Below are 21,025 nucleotides of genomic sequence, written 5' to 3' on the forward strand. Positions count from 1 at the left end.
TTCAAGCTTGCCTATATATCAATGCTCAAAGATTTTATTTTAAAAGTTTGACAACTGGAAACTTGGGTGTATCACTGTAACTATGACTCCCTTTACCATCGCTGAATTCAGGCCCTGCCATCTCTGAATTTCAGCTAACGTTCAGCAAAACTCTGAAGTATACCATAAGGAAACAAATCTTAACAGCAGCATACAGTATAGACAGTTGTATTCAGAGTGGTATTAGCAAGGCATCTGTGGTCTATGGACTAACTCTGCCTCATAAGCAGAGCATAATGGACTCTGTAATTACCACAGAAGATTGTAATGTCTTACATACTGACTGCAGCTACAGAGAGTAAAGTAGATATGGATTCCTTGCATAACCCTGGTGAGACTCTTAAAGTAAGTGGTAGAAAACATCTGATTGAAAAATCGTTCTGTCAAATCACAATAGAAAATATGCAGTGGAGATATCTTCAAAAAAGTTTGCAGAGGGCCAAGAGTTCTTGGACACATGGGGCAAAGCAGCCCACCCTTATGTACTAATTCCACAGTTATACAACTGCAGGGAAAAGAGAAAAGATTGCACACAGCAAATTATTACTAGTGAGTGCCCAGATCCATTAATTTGTTGGTAATCCTGCATTACTCACTCTCACTCATATGATATATTGGTGTTATACTGTGACATTATTTTAGCAGTTTAGCCATTATCTGAATATCTTAGCACTGCTGCAGCCACTTAAAGCTACTATTGGGAATGTTTGTAGCTCCATGCTATAAACACTGGCTACATCTCACTCATGTAAAATGTTCTCCGGTTTGATTCTCCGCTGACGTGTTTTCTTGAGGATTGTTTGTAGCTGCATGCTGTAAACACTGGCTATACCTCACTCCTAAAAGATTTCCTGGTTCGATTCTCAGCTGACGTGTTTTCTTGAGGATTTGTATGACCCCCCCCACAGTTCTCGACAGCTTTCTCCCACATTTCAAAGACCTACAATAGGCACCAGTGTGCGGTGTTGAACTACAGCGGCAAGACTAATCACCCAGAGGTGAAAAGCTTTGCCCTAGATTTTAGTTCACTGTTGGGAGTGATAGCCTGACCCATGTGCAAAAAACAAGTGCTGTGGATGAATGGATACATATCTTCTGCTGTTTTGAAAATTTTCAAAAGCATGGCAGAAAAACAGATTACATAGTAAAATTTTAAACAGATGAAAAAATACCTTACTTAACTCCCACGTCTATTGCACCACTTCCTACTCCATTATATCGCAGCATATTATCATTCCTTGAGCATGACCCTTTCAAATGTTACTTGCAGAAATATTTACAAGTGATCCCATTCAAAAATTTACGGAGACTTCCTGACACTTAAGATTAAACCGGGTTTTCTTGGAAAATATCAAGTATTCCATTTACACCTCAACAAGAAGAAACTCCCAGAATCTATACTGAGCTGCAAAAGGAGCTGATAACTAAGTACAGTGCAGCCCACTCCTGCGTAATACCGTTCAGGGAACTCATCTTCTCCTCTTTCCAACCCTGCCCACGATATTGTTTTTACGGCAGATAACCCATCAAACTTTGGCAGTACCATGCTCAGTGGCGAGATTCTTACATTCCAGGGTTTTTGCCATGGAACAGTGTGGGGGAGTTAAGATGAAGGGTGGGCCTTCTGCCTTTGATTCCAAGACAGACAAAATGCATACCTCCTCTAATAAAAGCAGTGTGACAGTATCTCAAAAAGGACCTACACAAATCCCAGCCAAGTTAGGACCAAACTTTGAAGTGTACACAGTTACAAACAGGGTGTAACCCCTCTAAAAAATTACTGGGAATGGACTGTGCAAGTCGGAAACTCCACATGTTCCAAGTAAGAGTTGTGGCAGTTCTAATGTAACCCAAAAGTCTTGCGTCAGAACTTGGCAATAATATAACGAAGTTTAAAGTGCCCTAAATTACAATGCTAACAAGTTTCCCAGCTATCTGCCATGCTAACAAGTAAAAAAACAGGCACACAAATATGCAAGATACATTTCTGCACTCCAAGGACTAAATTTACCCAATGAGCACTACAAGGAAAGTTCAAACAGACCGTTAACTATACTGTTGGCGGACACCCTAAGACTATACAAAAAGGAATGGTTTAAATGTCAGTTTAAACATATGTACTGTACACCTGACAAATGGGATGAGAAGCCGATTTTCTCTAAAAAATCAAATGTGAACATTACGTTACTCTACACTGAAAACTAAGTTGAGAAGGTAACGGACAAAGTTCAGGTACTTTTTCAACTTAATTTTCAATAGTGGAATTACTCACTGCAAAGTTAATTGCGCTGGGAGAAGGCACGTGGGTTTAAGAACATGAACTTGCTATGGTCTCACAGCATGGTCGGATGTAACCACAGAGGCGCCATGAGACGGTAGTTGGGCTTAATGAGTTAAAAAAATTTAAATTCTGCACTTTTCCATTAAATATATTATTGTATTAATGCTGCTCAGGAGGCTACCACTTACTATGCACTTCTTACCATTTCAGACTTTATTTTTCACTGAACTGCTTGCCAGTGTACCTTTACATATTGCATTTCTCTAAGTATAGAGTGTTCAGAATACCTGCAGGCTCCTTATCCCTTGCTGAAAGTCGTTAATAATGAATGAAAAAAAAAGCTAGCAGTTTTGCAGATGCGTGAATGAATCTTTGTGAATTTTACAAGGACACAATGCACAGACTTCTGCTTGCCAATAGTTTGCACCTCTAGACTTCTTGTCTCCCACCAAGAGCACTTGGTGACAGGAGAAAAAGCAAGCTAACACATGCAGATGCAGGCGACATAGAATTTCCAGTGTTTTTCATAATTTTGTCTTATTTTTCAAGCTTAATTGCTTAAAAAAAAGTATGTAGCTTAGACAGATGATATTAAACTGGAGATGCACTTCTTTATATAATAATATAATAAAGGGAAATTATCTTCTGCATGTAAAATGATCAATACACTTTTACACCCCCCCCCCACTCAAGCAGCCCAAAATCACAACATTATATTAACTTTAATTTTCTTCTGTTTGGCCATTACATTGTAAAGTCTGTATCCTTTGCTTTCTTTAATAACTTTAACTTATGCAGCAGTTACTGATGAGCACTCTCCTTCCTAATATTTAAAATTTGCAACTGGACCCCATACAAAACTGCTTTACAATGTAACATGCAATTTACATCTTGACTTTTTGTATACAAATATTAAAAAGAACAAACACTGTTTTACTTACAAGTGATAACTAAATAAAGGTGTTTTAAAGCTGTTTTACTTAGTTGCTTCTTAATTCCCTTTAGTGTCCATCTAAACATTAATGACAAAGTGAGGTATATGCTTTCATTTCACCCACAAATTTAAAAAAGTTAACACAATTCCAGTCTTTCTCAGCCACTTTTTCCTTGTAAAGCCTTATTTCACATTTGTCTTCCTGTATATCGGGGGCTTAATGCTTTATTGTCTTCCATTTATTCACTAACTTTATTATTGCTGGTCTTCTGTCTAATCATCTCCTTCTGCTAACAGCAGACATTGGTTCTCTTTAAGGTACTCCTGATTCTTCAAGTCAGCTCCTGTGCTTTTTTTCTGTCTTTCAAGGATTTTCTTTGGAAAAATTCAAAAGTTTTCACTTTTTAAAGGTTTCTCTACGGACTTTATTCTCAGAAGAATGCAGAGCAGAGCTCCCTTCTGCTTTGTTGGATAAACTTAATTTCCTCCTTAGCTTGTTCTGCATCAAAAATGTATTTTATTCTCCAGGGAAAAATATTGTGAAGAAAGCTGCATATAATAGCTTGAATCTACCTGTGCCTCTCAACATTCCTAGGTTGCTGGGATAAACTTTCTTCTCTTCTGCCTAGTATACAGTGAATAATCATCTTCCATAATTATTGTGCTGTCGCACAATTTTTAATGCTTTTCTTTCCTGACACAGTTTTGTCAGGAACAAGTATTTATGCTGGTATGACTGCATCTTTACTACTGTTTGCACATTATATTTCTGTTTTATCAGGGCAGTATTTATGTGATCTGTTTGTTTTGATTTTGGCTTTCTTTCATTCATAACTTTGATGTCTGTGTACAAGTCGTAGACAAAAACGTGGTACCAGGTCCAATGTCTTTGCTGTCTTCATTTTTGATCAATCTATTTGTTGACTCCATAAACATACAAGGATATACACTGTTTCCTGTTATGATTAAGCGAATATTGTACCCACGAAGATGATTTTATAATATGCTCATACCAGTAACCTCAGAAAAGTTGAAGGGACACACCATGGGTTTTCCTTTTGTAAGATGGTCTGCTTAGATAAGGTCACCAGAATTGCCAGTTCATGAGGTGAATGAACACAAAATTGATTGCTTTCTCCGCACATGATATGTTCCTCAAAGATTTCCATGGTTCTGAGTCATTTTTTTTTTCTTTTGTGGTTTCTCTACTTAAGATATGTATCTGAGCTAGAGAACTTCAGATAACACATTGTCTGATATAAATAATCAAATTTCACTGCATTTCTTTTTAGGTCCAACTTTACTGCTGACTAGTGATACTGTTAAAGAGCGCCTTGGTGCAGCAGCTTTGGACAGGTATGATGTGATCTGTGCCTACTTTTTGTTTGTTTTTTTAAATGTTGCTTTGTCTGGTCCATAACAGCTTTTGTCTTTTTCTTCTAACCCTCTCTGGACTTTTATGGTTTTCTGCTTGCTAAAGCTTATAAACTGTGGTTATTGGTAATTTTATTTATTTGGCCTACATCATTCATTCACTTTCTGAATCACTTGTCTTGGTAAAAGTCATGGTAGTAACCAGGCCAGATAGATCTGACTACACTTGCCCCTGCAACAATCTGTGGCTCACCCTGTGTGATCCTGAAATGCTCCCTATCAAACTGAGTGATGTAATTCCACTCACCTGTCCTGTGGTTTCTTTCTAGTGTGCCATTTCTGATGGGCCTTCCAGGAAGTATCCTTCTGAGGTGCTCAGACCACCTTAACTGATTTTCTGTCAACTTGAAGGAAAAATGGCTGCACAACAAGATCCTCCAACATTGCTGATTGCCTCAATCTGTCACAAAGAACGAGCACAAATACTTACAGAAAGACTCTCAGTGTTGTCACTTGTATCTGCAGTCTCATCTTTTGAGTAACTACCCAAAGTGTTTGACCTGTAGGTGAAGATGTGGACATAGAATGATCAGTAAACTGAGAGCTTTGTCCTGTGCTCAGTTCTCACTTGTATGTTGTTAGTTCATTTAAGTTCAGTGTTCCTGCTAACCATGCTGATGTTGTTGTATGCAATAAACTATTTAAACACCCAAGCCTCATCGTCTTCTTAATGTACATAAGAAGAGCGATATGGTGTCAGAATGGGATCCAGAGTCACAGCCATGAGGCAACCAGATAGAAGTGGAGAATATATGAGTGGATCATCCCAACTCCTCAAACGATGTACAAACATATCAGAAACATATTCCAGTTACTAAAACTAACTTAAATTATTTCTTTCTTTACAAATATAAAACGAAGCACTCAGAACACTCAAAACAAATTTCTTATTAAAGAAATGTCTGAAACTGCGACATATTGATTAAAATATTCAAAATAATTACGAATTATTTTTAAATAATAGCCAAATCACATAAAATGTATAAAAAAGGGAAAACTACCATTTTTTTTTGCGTATTCGAATTATCCGAAGTGAGCAAAGTGCTTGCTAGTATGTGCAGTATTAAAGTGCACTTGCTTTGCAAAGTACAGTTACTTCAAAGAGTATTTTGCAGAGTACAGTCTTTCGAAGAGTTTATTGTGCATTTGCATATTATTACAAGTACCTGGTGTGTGTGCATGTTCGCACATAATTGCAAGGGCCAAGATTGCATTGTGTTTTACTATAATCTGTGGGCATGGCAGAAGGATTTCGCAGATCCGCAGCGCTTGTGTTTGATAACAGTATTGCAGAGAATTGGAGAGTGTTTGAGCAGGAATCTGATATTTTCATAAAGACTGCTTTTTCTAACAAAGACACATGCACAAAAGCATTTATTCTGTTTAATTTAGCTGGTTCAGAGGCCATTGAAAGAGAGCATTCATTTGTATATGCACCTGCTGGGTTTGCAGGTGAGGGGGAAGACCACCATATTGTGGCACCAGCTGAAATGTGGTAAGACCCTGAGTACTTAAAATGTAAATTTAGAGAAATGTGTAACCCCAAATGAATATTAAAATGGAAAGACACTTATTTTACATAAGAGATCAAAAGCCTGGTGAAACTTTTTGCGACATATATAATTGACTTGAGAAATAAGGCTAAAACTTGCAGATTTGGTGATTTGAGAGATGAGTTGATAAAAAAACAGGCGTGTTTGTGTGGTACTAATAATGACACAGTGAGAAAGATTTTGATTTGCGACAGTGATTTGATGTTAAATAAGGCCATTGAGATTTGTCAGATATACGAGCTTACAGAAAAGCACTCAAGAATGCTTACAAATGAGAATGGCTGTGGAAGGGACAGTGATAAAGCTTATGTAGATAGTATGCAGCACAAGGTTAAAAGATACAGGCCAAAGGGTGGAGTTGCCACAGCCCCAACTGCAGTAAAACCCAGAGCTACTTCAGTAAGGCCTAAGGTGAATGCAGCAAAGCACAGGGGTGACTCAGCAAAATGCATAGCAAACCTCATTGTCAGCTGTTGTAATTGTGGTAATCATGAATCCAAACAAGGAAAGTGCTTAGCTTTTGGTCAGCAGTGTCATTCTTGCAATAAATGGAATAATTTCAAAAGATTTCTTGAATCAAATAAGGCACATTATTTTATTAAAAGAGGGCATTTCAAGAGGCAAGTTGATCAATTAGAATGCTACAACCCTACTTTTTATGTTGATGACGTGTCTGTGCTTGATGAAGCAGTCAATGCAGTAGGGTTGGTGGGCAACAAACCAAATCCTTTGTACTGTGTGAATTAATGGGGGTCCTGTAGAGCTCAAAGTAGGTACTGGCTCTCAAAGTGCAATGTTATGTCAGCAGAAATGTTTGCTAGAGTAAAAGCTGCAGAACAACTTAATTTGACAAAGTGTGTGAAGTTTGTTTCTTATGGTGGTGAAGAGATTCAAACCGAAGGCTCAGTAGTGCTCTCATGTTACTCTGCTGGGAATAGGTATGACTTGCAATTTTACTTAGTCAAAAGACAGGAGCAGTCATTATTAGGCCTCAGAGACAGTTTTAGATTTGGACTGCTTTCATTTGATAAAGAAGTCTGCCATGTAAACCTGAATGACAACAGCTCAAATTTTGCCCAAACTATTTTTTCTGAGTATGCTGATATTTTTGCAGCCAAACTAGGTAAACTGCCAGTTGTGTACTCTATGAAGTTAGACCCAGAGTTCAGCCCAGTTATCACGCCAGCACAGAAAGTTCCAGTAGCTATGCAGAACAGAGTCCAAGCTGAGTTAGACAAAATGATGTAGCTAGGAATAATTTGTCCAGTAGAAGAACCTATTGAATGTTTATCTTCCATGGTAGTAGCTCATAAGAAAAGCTCAGATGATATCAGAATATGTATTGAGCCAAGAGATTTGAACAAAGCATTAGAAAGGCCTCATCATCCAATGCACACAGTCGAAGTGGTTGCTGCCCTCATGCTAAATGCCACTGTTTTTTTCGGTCTTAGATGCAAAGAGTTCATTTTGGCAAATCTTGCTTGACCGGAAATCTTCATTGTTAACCACATCTGGTACACAATTTGGAAGATACAGATTTCTGAGGATGCCATTTGGAATAAGATTTCCCAGTGAAGTCTTTCAGTGTGCGATGGAGCAAATTTTTGGGGGATATCCATGTGCTGTTATAGTAGATGATATTCTAGTAGGAGGCAGTGGTGACGTCAAACATGACAGAAACCTCAAGAAAGAGCATGTGAAGTTAATCTTAAGCTGAATCCTCAGAAGTGCAAATTCAGGCTATGAGAAGTTACTTATGTTGGTCACTTGTTTACCAGTTTAGGCTTACAACCAGATCCTTCCAAGCAAACAGCAATTCTTGAAATGAAGCTCCAGATGATATTCAAACCCTTCAACATTTTCTTGGCATGGCCAACTGTCTAGGCAAGCCTATTTCAGATTTAAGCCAACTTTCAGCACTGCTAAGAGAGCTAACATGCAAAGATGTAATTTGGTTATGGTCAGAACAGCACCAAAGAGTATTTGATGTCCTGAAACAGAAAATTGCTAGTCTCATTCCCTCCAGTACAGCTCTTTTGATTGTGCACCTTTAACTCCTAGTGGGCATGGCTTGAGCCTTTAAAAAATAAAGTTATCACCTTACAGTTCTAACAAGTACTCATTGACATAGGTCAAATATCAATACAATTGTGTTTGCCATCATGTATGCTTCAAGATAAAATATTCTGATACCTTGTACAGGGCATGGGTTTGGAATTATTAATGCAAATATGAACAAGCAATATTTGACGCCTAGAGGAGCAGTAGGGGGTAACTGCAGATGCACCTGGAGGCGTCACTCGGATGTAATGAGTTCTCTCAGCTACTATGATGTTCATAAACCAGTTACTCTTTCCTGTGATGCTTCTAAGTTTGGTCTTGATCCATTCTTCAAGAGGGAAGACCAGTAGCCTATGCATTGAGAACACTTACCCCAACCAAGATGTAGTATGCCCAGATTGAAAAAGAGCTTTTGGCAATAGTATTTGCATGTTCAAAGTTGCATGATTATATTTACGGTCGACCTGTCCAGATCGAAACTGATCACCAATCTTTAGTCACTATTTTGAGAAAGCCTATGCGTACAGCTCCTGCCAGATTGCAACACATGATGCTCAAATTGCAGAAGTACAATTTCAATCTTGTTTACATGAAAGGGAAACTTCTTAATCTTGCCAATATCTTATCTGGATTGCTCAGAAAAACCACAGAATAAGCATAAGAATTAACAACTTGATTTTGAGGTCATGGAAATGAGAAATTTTTCTTCCATATGTCTTGATGAGCTCAGAACTCACACAGCTTCAGATCCAATTCTCCAGAAGCTAAACCTCTTTATCAGTTGAGGATGACTTTCAAAGCAATCTTGTTTACTAATAGAAGTGCAGCAGTATTTTCCATACAGAGATGAGATTTTGTCAGACAATGGTATCATCATGAACGATCCTAAAGTGATTGTTCCAAAATCCTTACAGCAAGAGTACATTCAGATTTTGCATCGTGGCTACCCAGGAAGTTATTCTACCAAAAGAAGGGTGAGAGAAATAGTGAGAGAAATAGTGTTTTGGCTTTCTATGTCAAGAGATATTGAGAAAGTGCTTTCATCTTGTTCAGTATGTAATAGTACAAAGCCGCATCAACAAAAAGAACCACTTCATTTAAGCCCGATTCCTGAACTACCTTGGTCAACAGTAGCCACAGATATCTTCGAATGGAATGGTCAACATTACCTGGTGTTAGTAGACTCTTATTCAGATTTGTTCAAGATTGACCTGCCTCCCAACCTAACTTCCAGTACTGTCATTACTAAGTTTGAGACATTTTTCTGTCTATGGTAGTCTGCACAAAGTTATTTCTGACAATGGCGCACAGTTTACAATTTAGCAGTTCAAGAAATTTGCAGAAGTGTGGGACTTCATATTGCGAGTAATCCTGAATACCCTCAGTCAAACGGCTTGGCTGAACATGCAGCTCAAAGTGCAAAACAGCTGTTAGAGAAATCCAGATGTGACAATGCCAATGTTTTTCTAAACTTGTTAGATCTCGGAAACATTCCCTGTGGTAATCATCTTGGTTCACCTTCACAGAGATTTGTATCAAGACAAACCAGAACCGCATTACCGATCAGCAGTCATTTACTGGTTCCATGTGCAAAAAACGAAGCAGTGAAAGCCCAACTGTTGAAGAAGCATTTGCCCCAGAAGTCTTACTGTGATAAATCCAGAAAACCTCTCCATTCTTTGCAAAAAGGGGAGATAGTGAGGATGTAGACATCCATCTTGATCGCATCAGATTTTTGAAAAGTTTGTGTCAAGAGCCGAGATCATACATTGTGGAATCACGAGGAAGGGAATTCAGATGAAATTTGAAGCATTTGCTATAAGTGTCTGAACCAGTGTTACAGCATCTTGCCTGTGACAGACTCTAGTTCTTGTTTTTTTAATTTCCCCAAGTCTTTTGGGTTTTTAATACCATGATGGGAATGGACAAAATTTCTAAATCAAAGTAAAATTAAAGTTCATGAAATTGGTCTTGTTTCAATATTTGATGTTAGCCAGAAGTGCTCTTCGCAGCACCTGCAGTGTGCCCAATAATGACTCCTGCAATTTGTACGAGGTTACATGTATTGGTAACATATCTAAATATTATTGTAGATTCTTTTTTATAAGACCCATTGCTCCTACTACTATTGGAACTGTCTGGGTATATTTCTTCCACATTGTTCTTGTTTCTGCTTGCAAATCCTGATATTTTATGACTTTGTACTCTGTACACAAGACACTAGTCACTAGGTGTGGCGATTTCAATGCTACTTTTGTCCTCTTTTCATGGATTACAATATTTGGTTTTCTAGCATCTATCTTTTGAACTGTTAGTAATGAGTGATCCCATGTGATGTAGACATCATTATTTTCTATGATGCTTTGTGGCACATGCTTCCAGTGTATTTCAGCAACTTCAGTGCCATAATGTTTGCACAATCTCCACTGCAGTAGTCTTGCCCCATTATTATGCCTTTCAGTATACAGCCCTTCTGCCATTAGTATGTCACAACCAGCAACGAGGTGTGCAACTGTTTTCAATTTTGTTTTACAAAACTTACATTTGTCCGTTTCTCCCACATATTCAATGGACTTTGTAAAACGTGTACATACCCAACTGTCTTGGGCTGCCTATATTAACCTTTCATGTCTTGGTTTGACTTCGCCTCTCCTTAACTATTCATGCATTCGATCCTGTTCAACATGAGGTTCTTCCAGAAGTTTTCTATATTTATGCATTTTCCACATTTATTGCCTTCTCTTTTGGTCCTTCACCTTGTATTCTTTCTTTTGTTTTTTGGTACATTAAGTTGCTGCCTGATTTTTATCTACTTCTGGTTTGATTTGCAGTCCTGCTTGATTCCGATATGCTTCTCCCAGATTATGCAGAGAAGTCGTCTTAGATTTATTCTCCTGAAGTTTCAAAACTTTCACTACATTTGGGTCTTGTGAAGTCAGCAGTGCAGTCCCACAATTGCAAATCTATACATGTAATCAGTTGGAGGCCCATCCATCCTTCGAAACGGGGAATATATAATGTTGGTATGCACTGATTTTTATATATCATTTGGTGAGCATAAAACATTCTTCTTGTTTTTCTGTCTAATCTATCCAACACGTTTTGTTACCAATCACTCCATAACTGTAAGTTTTGGACAGGAAGAGCAAATTGATTTATAGCTTGAATTTTGTTCCTAGATGTCAATGCTACTTTCAGGATTAATTTAAGTCTTCTAAAGTATTCCTTACTATGTTTTGTTCACATTTGTTCATGTTTTATTGTTGATCCTTCATCAGTTGCCAAATATTTATGCACTCCCTTTTGCTCAAGTTCTTCTGTATCACATTGTTGTCCCAAACTGATGTTTTCTTGGTGCTGCAGTTTTCCTGCTTTAAAGGTTGCTTTTGCACATTTATCAAGACCAAATGACATTCTTATATCCTCTGAAAAAGTTTTGACAACTTGCAGTTGTGCCTTACAGTTCCTCATCTGATGAGCTATACAGTTTTAAATTATCAACAAAGAGAAGATGAGAAATCTTTATACTTTGTTGTTTTTTTAGGAGCCAAATTATAGCCATGGCCTAAGCTGTTAAGTAGAAATGGGTTAAGGGCAAGATAGAATAGCAGCTGTGACAGAGAGTCACACTGGAATATCTCCCTTTTAATTTTTATCCCTGGAATAATAATTTGTCCTTTATCATGGCTTAATTTCAGAGTGAACTCAACCACACAGTCAGTGACCACACAGAATAAAAAATGAAAAAGTTTATTCTCTCTGACTTCTCGGCACAATTGCCTTCAAGGAGTATAATGTCCATATGAACACTTGTTTCTTATGTAATAGATGATCAAAGTAAAACCTGCCAATTAAGTTCCATATTCATTCCCTTTGGAGTCTGTGTCGAATTTCAAAATATATAAAGCCTCTTTATATAAAAGCCTATCCCTTATACTTTTCCCTTCAGCATAAATATTATCGATCTTTTTCCAAAACAGTTCTTTTAACCCAACAGTCAAACCTCTGTGTACTTTCTGAAAATGTTCTGCCACTGAGCTTTGTTCCTTCTTGTTTTCAGTATCATGAACATGTTCCAACAACCTAGTTTTGAATGCTCTCCTAGATTCTCCAATACAAAATTTATTACAAGGACACTTTAGGGCATAAACAATGCCCTCAGTGTCACATTTGAATTGACCTTTACCTTAAAACTCAGTCCATTTATTCTATCAAAACTAGATGCAATATATTTGCAAGCTTTACATCCGCCACGTTTTCGTACTATAATCACTCATCATTCTGTTTAAACTTGAAGGAGGCATGACAAATTTTTATTTATATGTTTTGAAATTTGACACTAGTGTTTATATGGGCATTATACTCCTTGAAGGCAATTGTGCCGAGATGTCAGAGAATCAACTTTTTCATTTTTTATTCTGTGTGGTCACTAGCTGTGTGGTTGAGTTCTTTTGCCTTTTTTTTATGCGGTGCTTAATTGCAGAGTGGTCTGCCACTGTTTTAATGTAGTCTATCAGTGAAGGGTGTAGCTTATAAATTTTTAAGCACTCTTTTATCCATGAATGTGGGATACTATCAAATGCTTTTTTTTTCTCAGTTCTCAGAGTGACTTTTCCAATGTTCCTGTTCCAGAGGACATTCCATCAGCACTCCCTGTTCCTGAGAAAATCCCCAAAAGTCCTCAAGAAGCATTTTCCCCGGTGCTGTGTTACTAAACCCAGTCCTAACTATTATATTATGAGATTGGGTCGCATCTCGACACCTAGTTCCAGATACACTGCAACCTGGACATGACTGTTGTTTTCTTTATTAGTGCCCGTATAATTGCTTGCCTATTGAAATGTCATTGCTTAGATCAGATAGCTCAGTAAAGAGGAAAGATGTAGATCAGAGTGTGTGATATATCTTTAAGAAGCCTCCCAGTCAGTGGGCACATGCATGTAAGTAGTGAGCACATGCAAGCAAGGGTGCCATTTTGAGTGAGCAGCCAGAGTAAGAGTATGCATGTATGTAGTCAGTCAAATAGTTCATTGAGTTCAGTATTGCTGCCATCCATCCTGATGTGTTTGTATGCAACAAACTACTTAAACGAACACCCAAGCCTCATTGTCTTCTTAATGTACATAAGACGAGCGACACTTATATTGTCTACCTTCACTTGTGAACAAGACTACAGGACACTTAAACCTTCTGTGCCCCCCACTCCCCTTCATATGGAGGTGAAGGCAGCTCCTTCCTGGGAGAAAAACCTTAACTTATGATTTGGAGATGATGATTTTTCATCCTTGCTCCTTTGTTAGCAGTGAATTATTTGTGTGCACAGTGGTGATTACAACTACTTAATTTTTAAAGAACAACATTACCTGCAAGCTACAGAGACACAACCCTCAAATTCCCAAACCGTATGCCTTCCAAACCTTGTCGGTTTCATGATATTCTATTCATGAAAATCACAGACTGGAGTGACAATACATAAGTTTTGCAGTTCCTTCTCCCACACTTAAATGTTTTTGACTCTGTTCCAAGAATACAGATACAGTTAGCACTGCTCGAATAAAGGGAATTATTGGTTTGCAGCAGCAGTTGTGAGACATCATACTGTTGTAGCACTTCTGAGGATGTTTTTTGGGTATGCAGTGATATGTCTTCTCCAGTTCCAGAAAATATATTTTGTTTATTTAATATCCCATTAAATGATGCACATTAACCAAAGCCATGTCATTTAATTGCATTTTTGGCAATGGCTGAAAAGTGTCTAAGAAGTACCATTTCACTTACTCGTTAAAAACAAAAAGTTAACATTAAAGCTAAATATTTTGCCTTCTTGGTTAGAAGAGAATTATTAATATTCATCATTCTCACTGGTGTAGTAGCCTTTTGGCTGTATAGGTTGTATACTCCCCAGGGTACAGCAATTAACAGATTCACAAAGCAGTGGTTCCATCCCACACCAGCAGTCAGAGGGAAGAAATCATCAGTATTTTCTCGCTACCTCCAGAAGCAGCTCTGTGCCTTCACAGGAACTAGCAATTGGACTTCAAGCTTCTTTTCTAGCATGCAGGTCTCCACAAGGAAGCTCTTCCACACAGCATCATTGCCCTTTTAAGAAAATATTGTGATATTTTATTTGGTGACTGTTTTTATTTCCTTTCAAAAAAATTGGTATTTGTTTCTCAGTAACAGAAATTTATTGTCATGGACTGTTATTTTTTTAGATGAAGGCTTATTTTTTCAGTTAGTTATTTTTGTTGTAAATTGGTACTGGTATTGCTAACTTTTAAACTATTTCTGTGATTTTAAGAAATGGGAAGGTTTCAAAAGAGCAGAACATGATTTTAGTATTTTTCATGACAACTTATTTAGTATTTTATTCTGTCAATGTGTGCTTTGGGGAAAAATTATTTTCTTCTTACAGGCTTTGCTTTGTTTAGCTTATGGTTTTAAAAGCTTCTGCAGAAAATGGCACTATGTGGAGAAGTATGTGTGTGTGTATATGTGCTGCTTGTGAAAACTTGTCTGACAACTTACTTTCTGAGGACACATTCCAGCACTTCCTCACGTCATTCGTACCCCTTCCTCAGCTGAACCATGGACGCTTACTCCAGTCCTGCTGATTCTTCTCCCTATGTACCTAAAAAAAAAAGAAAACATAATATACAGCTTTGTTGCCACCACAGGCACAGATATTGCTTCAGCCTTTAGTGAGTGAACCTGCAGTTGCCAACCATTATTTCTCAGACCACTCAGTTGCTGTCTCCTTGTTCCTCTGGCATAATCCTTTCTGCCAGCATGGACTGGGGTCAGCCACTTCCATTTCAGCTGTTCCAGTGTCTGATTTGGGCATGGAAGAACCATCTTCTTTTGGTCTGGGAGACACTTGAGAGATGCTTCATAGGTTTATACTACGCTGATGACCACCAGGATCTGTACAAGCTAGAGATGCTTCATAGGTTTATACTAGGCTGATGATCACCAGGATCTGTACAAGCTTCAGCCTTTATTGAGTGAACCTGCAGTTGCCAACCATTACTTCTCAGACCACTCAGTTGCTGCCTCCTTGTTGCTCTGGCAGAATCCTTTCTGCCCGCATGGACTGGGGTCAGCCACTTCCATTTCAGCTGTTCCAGTGTCTGATTTGGGTGTGGGTGAACCATCTTCTTTTGGTCTGGGAGACATTTGAGAGATGCGTCATAGGTTTATACTAGGCTGATGACCACCAGGATCTGTACAAGCTAGAGATGCTTCATGAGTTTATACAAGGCTGATGACCACCTGGATCTGTACAAGCTAGAGATGCTTCGTAGGTTTATACCAGGCCGATAACCACCAGGATCTCTACAAGCTAGAGATGCTTCATAGGTTTATACAAGGCTGATGACCACCTGGATCTCTACAGGCTAGAGATGCATCATAGGTTTATACAAGGCTGATGACCACCAGGATCTGTACAAGCTAGACATGCTTCATAGGTTTATACAAGGCTGATGACCACCAGGATCTGTACAAGCTAGAGATGCTTCATAGGTTTACACTAGGCTGATGACCACCAGGATCTGTACAAACTAGAGATGCTTCATAGGTTTATACAAGGCTGATGACCACCAGGATCTGTACAAGCTAGAGATGCTTCATAGGTTTATACAAGGCTGATGATCACCAGGATCTGTACAAGCTAGAGATGCTTCATAGGTTGATAAAAGACTGATGACCACCAGGATCTGCACAAGCTACAGATGCTTCATAGGTTTATACAAGGCTGATGACCACCAAGATCTGTAAAAGCTAGAGATGCTTCATAGTTTAATACAAAGCTGATGACCACCAGGATCTGTACAAGCTAGAGATGCTTCATAGGTTTTTGCAAGGCTGATGATCACCAGGATGTGTATAGTTGAAAGATGCTTCATAGGTTTATACCAGTCTGACGACCACCAGGATCTGTGCAAGCTAGAGATGCTTCATATGTTTATACAAGGCTGATGACCACCAGGATCTGTACAAGTTAGAGATGCTTCATAGGTTTATACTAGGCTGATGACCACCAAGATCTGTACAAGCTAAAGATGCTTCATAGGTTTATAAAAGGCTGATGACCACCAGGATTTGTATACTTGAAAGATGCTTCATAGGTTTATACTAGGCTGATAACCACCAGGATCTATACAAGCTAGAGGTGCTTCCATAGGTTTATGCAAGGCTGATGACCACCAGGATCTGTACAAGTTAGAGATGCTTCATACGTTTATACAAGGCTGATGACCACCAGGATCTGTACAAGCTAGAGATGCTTCATAGGTTTATACTAGGCTGATGACCACTTGGATCTGTACAAGCTTGAGATGCTTCATAGGTTTATACTGCGCTGGTGACCACCAGGATCTGTACAAGCTAGAGATGCTTCATAGGTTTATACTAGGCTGATGATCACCAGGATCTGTACAAGCTAGAGATGCTTCATAGGTTTCTGCAAGGTTGATGACCAGCAGGATCTGTACAAGCTAGAGATGCTTCACAGGTTTTTACTAGGCTGATGACCACCAGGATCTGTACAAGCTAGATATGCTTCATAGGTTTATACAAGGTTGATGACCACCAGGATCTGTACAAGCTAGAGATGCTTCATAGGTTTATACAAGGCTGACGGCCACCAGGATCTGTTCAAGCTAGAGATGCTTCATAGGTTTATACAAGGCTGATGACCACCAGGATCTGTACAAGCTGGAGATGCTTCAAAGGTTTATACAAGGCTGAAGACTACCAGGCTCTGTAGAAGCTTGAGATGCTTCATAGGTTTATACAAGGCTGATGACCACCAGTATCTGTACAAGCTGGAGATGCTTCATAGGTTTATACTAAGCTGATGACCACCAGTATCTGTACAAGCTAGAGATGCTTCAAAGGTTTATACAAGGCTGAAGACTACCAGGCTCTGTAGAAGCTTGAGATGCTTCATAGGTTTATTCTAGGCTGATGACCACCAGGATCTGTACAAACTAGAGATGCTTCATAGGTTTATACAAGGCTGATGACCAACAGGATCTGTGCAAGCTAAAGATACTTTATAGGTATGTACAAGGCTGATGACCACCTGGATCTGAACAAGCTAGAGATGCTTCATAGGTTTATGCAAGGCTGATGGCTGCCAGCATCTGTACAAGCTAGAGATGCTTCATAGGTTTATACAAGGCTGATGACCACCAGGATCTCTACAAGCTAGAGATGCTTCATAGTTTTATACTAGGCTGATGACCACCATGAACTGTACAAGCTAGAGATGCTTCAAATGTTTATACAAGACTGATGACTACCAGGCTCTGTAGAAGCTTGAGATGCTTCATAGGTTTATACTAGGCTGATGACCACCAGGATCTGTACAAACTAGAGATGCTTCATAGGTTTATACAAGGCTGATGACCACCAGGATCTGTACAAGCTAGAGATGCTTCATAGGTTTATACAAGGCTGATGATCACCAGGATCTGTACAAGCTAGAGATGCTTCATAGGTTTCTGCAAGGTTGATGACCAGCAGGATCTGTACAAGCTAGAGATGCTTCACAGGTTTTTACTAGGCTGATGACCACCAGGATCTGTACAAGCTAGATATGCTTCATAGGTTTATACAAGGTTGATGACCACCAGGATCTGTACAAGCTAGAGATGCTTCATAGGTTTATACAAGGCTGACGGCCACCAGGATCTGTTCAAGCTAGAGATGCTTCATAGGTTTATACAAGGCTGATGACCACCAGGATCTGTACAAGCTGGAGATGCTTCAAAGGTTTATACAAGGCTGAAGACTACCAGGCTCTGTAGAAGCTTGAGATGCTTCATAGGTTTATACAAGGCTGATGACCACCAGTATCTGTACAAGCTGGAGATGCTTCATAGGTTTATACTAAGCTGATGACCACCAGTATCTGTACAAGCTAGAGATGCTTCAAAGGTTTATACAAGGCTGAAGACTACCAGGCTCTGTAGAAGCTTGAGATGCTTCATAGGTTTATTCTAGGCTGATGACCACCAGGATCTGTACAAACTAGAGATGCTTCATAGGTTTATACAAGGCTGATGACCAACAGGATCTGTGCAAGCTAAAGATACTTTATAGGTATGTACAAGGCTGATGACCACCTGGATCTGAACAAGCTAGAGATGCTTCATAGGTTTATGCAAGGCTGATGGCTGCCAGCATCTGTACAAGCTAGAGATGCTTCATAGGTTTATACAAGGCTGATGACCACCAGGATCTCTACAAGCTAGAGATGCTTCATAGTTTTATACTAGGCTGATGACCACCATGAACTGTACAAGCTAGAGATGCTTCAAATGTTTATACAAGACTGATGACTACCAGGCTCTGTAGAAGCTTGAGATGCTTCATAGGTTTATACTAGGCTGATGACCACCAGGATCTGTACAAACTAGAGATGCTTCATAGGTTTATACAAGGCTGATGACCACCAGGATCTGTACAAGCTAGAGATGCTTCATAGGTTTATACAAGGCTGATGATCACCAGGATCTGTACAAGCTAGAGATGCTTCATAGGTTTATAAAAGGCTGATGACCACCAGGATCTGCACAAGCTACAGATGCTTCATAGGTTTATACAAGGCTGATGACCACCAAGATCTGTAAAAGCTAGAGATGCTTCATAGTTTAATACAAAGCTGATGACCACCAGGATCTGTACAAGCTAGAGATGCTTCGTAGGTTTTTGCAAGGCTGATGATCACCAGGATGTGTATAGTTGAAAGATGCTTCATAGGTTTATACCAGGCTGGCGACCACCAGGATCTGTGCAAGCTAGAGATGCTTCATATGTTTATACAAGGCTGATGACCACCAGGATCTGTACAAGTTAGAGATGCTTCATACGTTTATACAAGGCTGATGACCACCAGGATCTGTACAAGCTAGATATGCTTCATAGGTTTATACTAGGCTGATGACCACTTGGATCTGTACAAGCTTGCGATGCTTCATAGGTTTATACTGCGCTGGTGACCACCAAGATCTGCACAAGCTAGAGATGCTTCATAGGTTTATACTAGGCTGATGACCACCAGGATCTGTACAAGCTAGAGATGCTTCATAGGTTTATACAAGGCTGATGATCACCAGGATCTGTACAAGCTAGAGATGCTTCATAGGTTGATAAAAGACTGATGACCACCAGGATCTGCACAAGCTACAGATGCTTCATAGGTTTATACAAGGCTGATGACCACCAAGATCTGTAAAAGCTAGAGATGCTTCATAGTTTAATACAAAGCTGATGACCACCAGGAGCTGTACAAGCTAGAGATGCTTCATAGGTTTTTGCAAGGCTGATGATCACCAGGATGTGTATAGTTGAAAGATGCTTCATAGGTTTATACCAGTCTGACGACCACCAGGATCTGTGCAAGCTAGAGATGCTTCATATGTTTATACAAGGCTGATGACCACCAGGATCTGTACAAGTTAGAGATGCTTCATAGGTTTATACTAGGCTGATGACCACCAAGATCTGTACAAGCTAAAGATGCTTCATAGGTTTATAAAAGGCTGATGACCACCAGGATTTGTATACTTGAAAGATGCTTCATAGGTTTATACTAGGCTGATAACCACCAGGATCTATACAAGCTAGAGGTGCTTCCATAGGTTTATGCAAGGCTGATGACCACCAGGATCTGTACAAGTTAGAGATGCTTCATGCGTTTATACAAGGCTGATGACCACCAGGATCTGTACAAGCTAGAGATGCTTCATAGGTTTATACTAGGCTGATGACCACTTGGATCTGTACAAGCTTGAGATGCTTCATAGGTTTATACTGCGCTGGTGACCACCAGGATCTGTACAAGCTAGAGATGCTTCATAGGTTTATACTAGGCTGATGATCACCAGGATCTGTACAAGCTAGAGATGCTTCATAGGTTTCTGCAAGGTTGATGACCAGCAGGATCTGTACAAGCTAGAGATGCTTCACAGGTTTTTACTAGGCTGATGACCACCAGGATCTGTACAAGCTAGATATGCTTCATAGGTTTATACAAGGTTGATGACCACCAGGATCTGTACAAGCTAGAGATGCTTCATAGGTTTATACAAGGCTGACGGCCACCAGGATCTGTTCAAGCTAGAGATGCTTCATAGGTTTATACAAGGCTGATGACCACCAGGATCTGTACAAGCTGGAGATGCTTCAAAGGTTTATACAAGGCTGAAGACTACCAGGCTCTGTAGAAGCTTGAGATGCTTCATAGGTTTATACAAGGCTGATGACCACCAGTATCTGTACAAGCTGGAGATGCTTCATAGGTTTATACTAAGCTGATGACCACCAGTATCTGTACAAGCTAGAGATGCTTCAAAGGTTTATACAAGGCTGAAGACTACCAGGCTCTGTAGAAGCTTGAGATGCTTCATAGGTTTATTCTAGGCTGATGACCACCAGGATCTGTACAAACTAGAGATGCTTCATAGGTTTATACAAGGCTGATGACCAACAGGATCTGTGCAAGCTAAAGATACTTTATAGGTATGTACAAGGCTGATGACCACCTGGATCTGAACAAGCTAGAGATGCTTCATAGGTTTATGCAAGGCTGATGGCTGCCAGCATCTGTACAAGCTAGAGATGCTTCATAGGTTTATACAAGGCTGATGACCATCAGGATCTCTACAAGCTAGAGATGCTTCATAGTTTTATACTAGGCTGATGACCACCATG

General features: G+C 39.4%; 1 protein-coding gene across 1 annotated transcript in view; it reads left to right on the forward strand.

Moving 5' to 3' along the window:
* The window catches only part of PNPLA7 (patatin like phospholipase domain containing 7), a gene marked incomplete in the record, with an annotated part of 4,152,928 nt that overhangs the window by 2,635,039 nt on the left and 1,496,864 nt on the right, over positions 1 to 21,025 (forward strand). Inside the window, 1 exon segment of the mRNA XM_044064320.1 lies at positions 4,547 to 4,610. Coding sequence (XP_043920255.1) covers positions 4,547 to 4,610 — 64 coding nt within the window.

Source organism: Protopterus annectens, chromosome 2.part2, assembly GCF_019279795.1.
Source record: "Protopterus annectens isolate FY-2018-M chromosome 2.part2, PAN1.0, whole genome shotgun sequence".
Lineage (NCBI taxonomy): Eukaryota > Metazoa > Chordata > Ceratodontiformes > Protopteridae > Protopterus > Protopterus annectens.